The sequence below is a fragment of the Priapulus caudatus genome, unplaced genomic scaffold, assembly GCF_000485595.1.
Source record: "Priapulus caudatus unplaced genomic scaffold, Priapulus_caudatus-5.0.1 Scaffold2461, whole genome shotgun sequence".
Classification (NCBI taxonomy): Eukaryota; Metazoa; Priapulida; class Priapulimorpha; order Priapulimorphida; family Priapulidae; genus Priapulus; species Priapulus caudatus.
In genome coordinates this window covers 25,257-34,710 of record NW_014579522.1, presented here as the reverse complement: position 1 = coordinate 34,710, position 9,454 = coordinate 25,257, and the positions used below count along the sequence as shown (strand labels likewise).

Sequence of the window (9,454 nt, the reverse complement as noted above, 5' to 3'; positions counted from 1 at the left end):
GTCGTCACATGTTGTTGTCACACAATATCGTTACATGTCGTGACATGTTGTCGTGACATGTTGTCGTCACACGTCGTCACACGTTGTCGCCACACGGTGTCGTCACATTTTGTTGTCAGACAATATCGTTACATGTCGTGACATGTTGTCGTTACACGTCGTCACACGTTATCGCCACACGGTGTCGTCACATGTTGTCGTCACACAATATCGTTACAAGTCGTGACATGTTGTCGTTACACGTCGTCACACGTTATCGCCACACGGTGTCGTCACATGTTGTCGTCACACAATATCGTTACAAGTCGTGACATGTTGTCGTTACACGTCGTCACACGTTATCGCCACACGGTGTCGTCACATGTTGTCGTCACACAATATCGTTACAAGTCGTGACATGTTGTCGTTACACGTCGTCACACGTTATCGCCACACGGTGTCGTCACATGTTGTCGTCACACAATATCGTTACATGTCGTGACATGTTGTCGTCACACGTCGTCACACGTTGTCGCCACACGGTGTCGTCACATGTTGCCTGTCACACAATATCGTTACATGTCGTGACACGTTTTCGTCACACGTTGTCGTCACACGTTGTCGTCACACGCTGTCGTCACACGTTGTCGTCACACGCTGTCGTCACAGGATATCGTCACACGTTGTCGTCACATGCTGTCGTCACAGGATATCGTCACACGTTGTCGTCACACGTTGTCGTCACACGTTGTCGTCACACGTTGTCGTCACACGTTGTCGTCACACGTTGTCGTCACACGTTGTCGTCACACGTTGTTGTCACACTGTGTCGTCACATGTTGTCGTCACACGATATCGTCACATGTCGTCACACGGTGTCGTCACACGTTGTCGTCACACGGTGTCATCACACGTTGTTGTCACATGTCGTCACATGTTTTCGTCACACTGTCTATCGAAGGTCAGCCTGGGAACTGCTGACGTGCGGCTAGGTTGACAAATTGGCACACACAGCGTGTGGACTCGCCTAGCAACAGTATTCGACTCCGGGAGGACCAATCTTACCCAACTTGGAAATGAGACTGAAATCCCAGCCCGCCCTGAATTTGAAAATCATTATTTCTACTATATAACCTATAGTAAGATCCAAAATAAAATTAGGCAGTCGTGTTCGAAGCTTATCAGTTCATGGCTCGGGAGAATAGTAGCTATTACTACCACTGTCAAGGAGACGTGGCGACCATCTACGTCGCGTCTGCCATCGTTGGTTACAGAGATGCTCACCTATTCCGTTGTCGAACAGCTGCACGACTGTGGTGCCCCCTGCCGGGTCATGCACGGCAGCGTGTACCTCCGTGGCGACGGCCCGCATGGCGACGGCGCTGCCTGATAGCTCTACATTCACGATCAATCCCTCGCCATCTGTACACACATGTACTATTGTTGTACCACATCAACTACCTTTTTTTGAAACAGCTAGCGGTACTAAAGCGCCTTGACGACAAATTAAACGCGATATATACGACATTCTAAGATATGATAGCGTATCAACAACATCGTTTGATGGAAGATGCCTTTATGCATGTACGTCATCTGCAACGAATATAAAATGCATCTACAAATGTAAAATGCATCTAGGAACGTAAATTGCATCTAAGAATGTAAATTGCATCTACGAATGTAAATTGCATGTACGAATGTAAAATGCATCTACGAATGTAAAATGCATCTACGAATGTAAAATGCATCTACGAATGTAAATTGTATCTACGAATGTAAATTGCATCTATGAATGTAAATTGCATCTACGAATGTAAAATGCATCTACGAATGTAAAATGCATCTACGAATGTAAAATGCATCTATGAATGTAAATTGCATCTATGAATCTAGATTGCACCTACGAATGTAATCTGCAATGAATGTAAAATGCATCTATGCTAGTGAATACGAATGAATACGAACCAATCTCTGCAGTATTCGTGTGCATGTTTAGCTTGACGGGCACCTCACCATCCGACCAGCAATGAACGAATATCATCGCCTTCGCTTCCAACAACTCATCGGCGTTGATGATATCAATTATCCACAGACCGACCTAGATAGCAGAGAGACGAGCGTCCATGTTTGTGATGGGAGGTAGAGGGTGGAGGTGGTGGGAGGTAGGGGGAGGAGGTGATGGGAAGTAGGGATGGAGGTGGTGGGAGGTAGGGGGAAGAGGTGGTGGGGGTTGGGGAGGAGGTGATGGGAGGTAGGGGGAGGTGGTGGGAGGTAGGGGGAAGAGGTGGTGGGGGTTGGGGAGGAGGTGGTGAGAGGAGGGAGAGGAGGTACGTGGAGGTAGGGGGAAAGGAGGTGGTGGAGGGAGGGGGAGGAGGTGGTGAGAGCGTAGGGGGAAGAGGTGGGAGAGGAGGGAAGAGGAGGTGATGGGAGTAAGGGGGAGGAGGTGATGGAGTAGGGGGAGGAGGTGGTGGGGGTAGGGGAAGGAGGTGGTGGCAGAGGGGAGAGGTGGTGGGCGGTAGGGGTGAGAGGTGTGGGAGGGAGGGGGAAAAAGGCAGGGGTGGAGGTAGGGGAGAAGGTGGTGTGAGGTAGGGGGAGAAGGTGTGTGGGAGGGAGGGGGCAAGGAGGTGATGGAGGAAAGGGAGAGGAAGGTGGTTGGAGGTAGGGGGGAGAAAGGTGGTGGGTAGGTAGGGAGAGGAAGTGGGGGAAGGGGAGGGGGGAGGTGCGTGGAGGTAGAATGGAAGAGGTGGTGGGAGGGAGGGGAGGAGTGGTGGGAGGAAGGGGGAGAAGGTGGTGGGGAGGAGAGGCGGGAGGTGGGGGGAAGACGAGGGTGTGGAGGTAGGGGAGGAGGTGATTCGGGAGATAGGGGAGGAGGTGGTGGGAGGTAGGACTGAAGTGAAGTGGTGGGAGGTAGGGGAAGAGGGGGTGGGAAAGGTAGGCGGGGAGGGATGTGGTAAGGAGTAGGGGGAGGAAGGTGGTGGGAGGGAGGATGGAGGAGTGGTGGGGAGGTAGGGGAAAGAAGGGTGGGAGATAGGGGGAGGATGTGGTGGGGAGAGTAAGGGGGGAAGGAGGTGGTGGAGGTAGGGGGAGAGAGGCTAGTGGAGAGGTGTGGGAGGTAGTCAGGAGGAGGTGGTGGGAGGTATAGGAGCGAGGTGGTCGGGAGTAGGGGAGGAGGTGTGGGAGGTAGGGGAGAGGTGTGGGAGTAGGATAGGACGGAGGTGATGGGAAGTAGGAAAGAGGGGGTGGGAGGTAGGGGGCGGATGTGGTCGGGAGGTAGGCGGGAAGGAGGTGTGGGAGTAGGAGGAGGTGATGGGAGGTAGGATGAGGAGGTGGTGGGAGGTAGGGAGGAGGTGTGGGACGGTCGGGGGACGGAGGCTGGTGGGAGGTAGGGGGAGGAGGTGAATGGAGTAGGATGGAGGTAGGGTGGAGGTAGGGGGAGGAGTGGCTGGGAGGTAGGGGGTGGAGGAAGTGATGGGAGGCTAGGGGAGAGCTGCGTGGGCAGAGTAGGATAGCAACTGGTGAGAGTAGGGGAGAGGTGGGGAAGGAGGGCGGAGAGGTGGTGGGAGAGGGGGGGGAAAGGAGGTGGGAGGTAGGGGGAGGAGGTGGTGGGAGTAGGGGCGAGGAGGTGGTGGGCAATAGGTTTCTGTAGCATCGAGAGGGCCGCTGCGTTTCGAAACGCGGAACGACTTCCTTGACGGATGATAAAGCCTTTGAGGACGCATTTAAGTTCGAAACCCACGCGGGTACTGACTCGCCGGCAATTTGTTCTTGTATGTTTTCTCTCTCTGCTGCTCTTCGTCTGCTCACTCTCTCGAGTCTCTCTTCTGGCTCCTGCTCTCTCTTCGTACGCGCTTTTTCTGCCTCTTTCTGGACGCATGTCTCTGCTGCCGGCCCTCCGCTTCATCTCTGAATAACATATATATATATATTATATATAATCAAGAGCATATAAAGAAGGCTTCTTTATCTGCTTTTGATAATATACCCATACACGCAATGATATATATATTAGATATATAGCATATGCTATAGCTACATATGTGATGTATGAACATGAAATCAAGATCAGCAGATACCTCGAATGTCGGCTGCTTCGTTGACTGAATCACGGAGAACAGATATCTGGGATCAGAAAATCGCAGTCGCCATCAATACAGCTAGACCAGCAGGGTGACGCGCCGACGGTCATGTTAAGTCTAGTACTCTTCGCGTACGAAGAGAGCGGGGCAGTGAAGGTGACCCGTTCCACGTGTCGCGGAGCCTATCTCATTTGCAAGGCAGCGCAGTTGCTTGTTGGTACCGAGCATCAACATGACTGGCCTTCAGTCGCATCGTAGACCTGTGTCGGCTGAGAGTGACGAAGTCCGAAAATATCCTGAGTCCACTACCCTTATACTCTGCAACCCCCCCCCACGAACCTATTACTTTCATCCTATCTATCCCCCGTTAAAGGTCTACCCCTACTCTCTCTAGCCACCCGACCTTACCACACCCACCCTCACCCCCCCTCATCTCTCTTTTACATTATCTAAAAATCAATATTATTAAAAATTATATCAAAAATTAATTTGTTATTTAAAAACTAAATTAATTTAATAAAGTAATGTAATCTTCAAATATTCCAATATTAGTTATTAGTTAGTTATAATTATTAGCAGTGTTATTAGATACGTTAGTGGAGATATACGTAGCAAACAGCACACGGCGTGTGTCTCACCAGTACGTTGATGCAGCGGCTGCGCTATGTCCGGACGCTGCGCGACTCCTCCTCCGCTATGCTGCGCTGCAGCAACAGCGTCTAAAGTGTTCAATATTTTCGGCTCTGCCAACCGATAGGTGGTGTCCCCCGCACCGTCGTTCTCCAGCGGCTTTCTCGACCCAGATATTCGTGGCGGGTGGTCACGCGACCAGAATGACGCTCATCTTGATGTTGTTTCGTCATACTGAACACTGAAACACCTTGGTCGATTGGTCGGAGGAGCGGCGTGTCAGGGTCTGTCTTGCTGTTGATCAATATGACATGGTCGCCATTTGTGATCGTGACGTAATTACCGAAGTAAAGACATCTGTATATTATGAATTCTCGCTGTCACAAGTCTAGAAGAGAACCTTCTAGTACACGTGGGGAATAGTACGCATTTTAATGTTATAATGTTATTATATTATAATTATCATATGTGCACCGAAGAAATATGGCAGATTCAATTTTTTTATGATTTGCGATATTAGAAGTGCAATCGACTGGAGAAAGCGCGAAATTCAATTTAAATAAAACGGAAGCTGGGAAAAGGGACATTTTAATTTTATGCTGGGAAGCTGGGAATCGAGCCGGCGCCGTCTCTCGCCCCCCCCCCCCCACACACACAGAACAACAAACAACAAACAAACAAACAAGACAAACAACACAACATACAACCACAGCACACACACACACGCACACACACGCACACACACCACAGGGTGACAGATCCATCATATAATAGCATCGCTATACGATTTATGTCAACAACTACCTCCCCTCATCGCCGAGAAAACTGCTAGAACGGCCCCTACGCTCAACATCCCGTGTTCTGCCGTAGGAAGGAACTCTGAGAATGATAATGTAACATCTGTTTACACGCTGTGCACTATTGCTAGGCTAGACGCGCTTCGCGTAACAGATGGCGTACATTGATGCTATTAGGAGAATGGCAGAGCGTCGGTTGGGTTAGACACGATTATAAGGGTGATTGTGAAATGGCGGTGTAGGACGTAGTCTGTGAGAACGGGTACATGGTGCGTGGTGCAGTGTGGCTTTGAGCGGAGTTTGGGGAATAGAGAGAGAGAGAGAGAGATGTAAGGGGAGAAGGGATTCTGGTTCGTGGCGGCGAGAGTGGCAACGCGCGTATGGCGTTGCGGCGTTCTTTGCGGGGGGGTGTGTGTAAGGAGATGTGATGCTGTTCTAAGACTATTAAAGCAATGTACCAGCTTTAATACACACAAGTTTGGAGTCTACTCCATCATTTCTACATGAACTCGCATTATTGTTTACATTTTGGTGCCGTGACAATCAAAACCTGGGTATCCCTTTGCGGACACAACGCAAGTTACTTCATATTCGATCTAGCGGGCGCGCAGCACCGGAAAGACAGAGAAAGAATGAAAGCGGAGAGCGAGAGAGGGAGAGAAGGACGGAAAGAGCGGGTTCTGATGATGAGATGGGAGCCATGCAGACTGCGCTAGCGCCGACGACGATGACGATGGCGACGAGGATCGGCTGGAGATCGTGGAGATCGCGAAGGACCTTATACTACAAACGATTCACGAGCCACGGAGCCACAGAAGAAAACTGGAGAAGGAAGAAGAAGATTGGAGCGAGATAAAAGGAGAGCGGACGAGAGAGCAAGAGAGACATGTAGAAGAAGAGAGAGAGGGTGAGTCAGAAGGAAAGAAGGCAATGCCGAGACGCCGGAGCAGACAGCAACGGAAGCCGAGAGAAGAAGCTGGAAGAAATAAGAGGAAGATATATAATGCCGTGGTAAGTGTTGCAATTTTCCTAGTGTACATAGACTAATGCACCTAAATAGACTAATAGGATATAGATGTTACTGAAAATATATTCGTATCACACGCTTTCAAACAAGGGGGCAGACATGTTGATGAACGGGGAGGTAAATGTAACATGTGTTTTACTCATGTTCATTGCATTAGTAATTGTAGATAGATTTAGTTGTACATAGAAGCAGCGTTCGGCGTTTAGCATACAGATGAGAAATAGTTAGGTTGGGACTAGCGGACGAGTTACACATCTGCGGGTCAGATGTGGTTTTCGTGCGCTCTCATTTGAATAGCAGAGTGTTAGTGTGTGTGATTGGCTAGGGTAGAGTAGAGCTGGACAGTGACTGGATAAGAGAGGGATATATAAGACTTGAGAGATTTGAACGGGGGAGGGTTGGAACTGACGGTGGGAGCAGGACAGGACGGGACGACGAGATGGTGACTGTTATGTTTGTAAACAATATATTTCTTTAATTGAACACAAATTCTATATGTCTTCTTGATTATTTATACGCTAAATTATAACATACAAGCTACGTCCCTACAACAATATCTCCGTCAGAATCATTACGAATCACTTACAAGATCACAATACAAGATATCAATAACTCCCGCTGACAACAGCATCACGTATGCGGTAGTTATATCTAGGAAGATAGCTATGTAGCTTAATATTATATAGCAGTAAGAGATATCTATGAGGGTAGCTAACTCAATTTTCTTGGGTGGGGGGTGGTGCCAAGCCACGCGTGGGTTGTATTCTGGGCCGGTGATCGTTGTCGACAATTCTCTACTGACCATGTAACAGTATCGTATCTACAATTCTCGTGGAGGGGAGGCAACTGTCCCCTTACCGATCCCGCTAGCTACGGTCATAGTAGAGAGTGACTGAATGTAGGTCGCATGATTACGTCACCGTAAATAGTAAAAGTAAAAAATTAATGTCCACTTTTTTACAAAATGTAAGTGATTCTGTTTACTTTCTATGGTTAAATTGCTGCATTATACTTCATATTTTGCTATTCCGTTCGATATGAACAAACACTCGTGACTCATACATAGCTCATAGCAAGCATTTAATGTCGTGATCAATAAATCAAATCGCCCAGGTTTTCTAGATTTTTAACTAGTAGAAAAACAATCTTATCAGGTAAGAATTTGAGGATACATTTAGTCCCGGTTAGCTACATTTAATGTAAAAAAAATTCTACAAATTTTGTACAGATATACACCATAGAAAATACGTGACGTAGTCAATTTAACCGAGATCTACTCTCTGCTTTACTGTACGCGAGAGCATTCGCAATGTGTGTAGGCCTCGCGTGCAGTGCCACGAGTGCTGCAGCAATGATGAATTTAACTGGAGTAAATGTTTCTTTATCTCTAATGTTTCTTGTTCTCCGCTCATTTCCCGCCGCCCTGAGCATCCGCCATCTCACTGCTTCTTTGTTTTCTTTAATCANTGGGGGGGAGAGGGGTCAGTTCCCAGTTCCCAGATAAAATAAATGTCCCTTTTCCCAGTTCCCGGTTTATTTAAATCAATTTCGGCTTTCCCGCATTCCGATTGACTTCTAATTCCAAATCATAAAAAAATTAATCTGATATTTCTCGGTTCACATATATATTATAATAAAATATAACATTAATATAATTAAAATGGTCTATTCCCACGTGTACTAGAAGTTTCTCTTCTGGACTGTGACAGCGAGAATTCATAATATTACAGATGTCTTTACTTCCGGGTAATACGTCACGAGTCACAAATGGCGACCATGTCATATTGATCAACGGCAAGACAGACCCCGACAGCACTCCTCCATCCATCGACCAAGGTGTTTCAGTGTTAGTGACGAACAACATCAAGATGAGCGTCATTCTGGTCGGTGACCACGCCACCGAATATCTGGTCGAGAAAGCGCTTGAGACGGGTGGCACCACCTATCGGTTGGCAGAGGAAAATATTGAACACTTGGACGTGTTGCTGAGGCAGATAGCGGAGGAGGAGGCTGAGGCGTCCGACATAGGAGCGCTGGCATCAACTCTGGTGAGACACACGCGTGTGCTGTTTTGCTACGTATATTCTCCACTAACGTATCTAATAACACTGCTAATAATATAACTAACTAATTAACTAATATTGAATATTTGAGATTTAATTACTATTTAAATAATTTATTTTTAATAACAAATTAATTTTTGATATAATTTTTAATAATATTTGATTTTTTAATAATTAAAAAATTACGAAGTCCGCAAAATATTGAGTATATTATAATTCAACACGAAATATATATTTATTATTAATGTTAAAGGTTATATTTTACATTAAAATATATATATATATATAATATCAAGAGCATATAAAGAAGGCTTCTTTATATGCTTTTGATAATATACCCATACACGCACATGATATATATATTAGATATATCAGCATATCTATAGCTACATATGTGTGTATGACATGAAATCAAGGATCACAGATACCTCGATGTCGGCTGCTTCGTTGACGACACGGAGAACAGATATACTGGGATCTCGCGTCGCCTCATACAGCTGACCGCCAGGTGACGCCACGGTCATGTTAACGTCTAGACTCTCGCCGTACGAGTAGAGCGCAGTGAAGGTGACCCGGTTCCACGTGTCGGCGGGACCTATCTCAATTTTCACAGGCGCAGTGCTGTTGGTACCGACTGCCTTCAGTCCATCGTAGACCTGTGTGTGAGATGTGGTATATTTATAGAGAGAAGGGGTGGAGGGGGAGAAAGACAGCGTCAGAAAGAGAGAGAAAAAGCGCGTAGAGAGAGAGAGAGAGAGAGAGAGAGAGAAACATACAAACATAATGCAGGGAGTCAGTACCCGCGTGGGTTTCGAACATAAATGGTTCAAAGCGTATCATCCGTAAGAAGTCGTTTGTTTCGAAACGCAGGGCCTTCGATGT

The 9,454-nt window shown here is 47.1% G+C and overlaps 1 protein-coding gene across 1 annotated transcript; it reads right to left on the bottom strand.

Annotated features, from left to right (window-relative positions):
• Positions 1-527: 527 nt before the first annotated feature.
• Positions 528-9,213, bottom strand: LOC106818726. The gene is made up of 4 exons (XM_014823400.1): positions 9,001-9,213; positions 1,945-2,077; positions 1,264-1,401; positions 528-538 (listed from the first exon to the last, which is right to left on the bottom strand). Exons 1-4 carry the CDS (start codon positions 9,094-9,096, stop codon positions 528-530), a joined length of 378 nt encoding a protein of 125 aa, XP_014678886.1. The 5' UTR covers positions 9,097-9,213.
• Between the last annotated feature and the right edge of the window lie 241 nt (positions 9,214-9,454).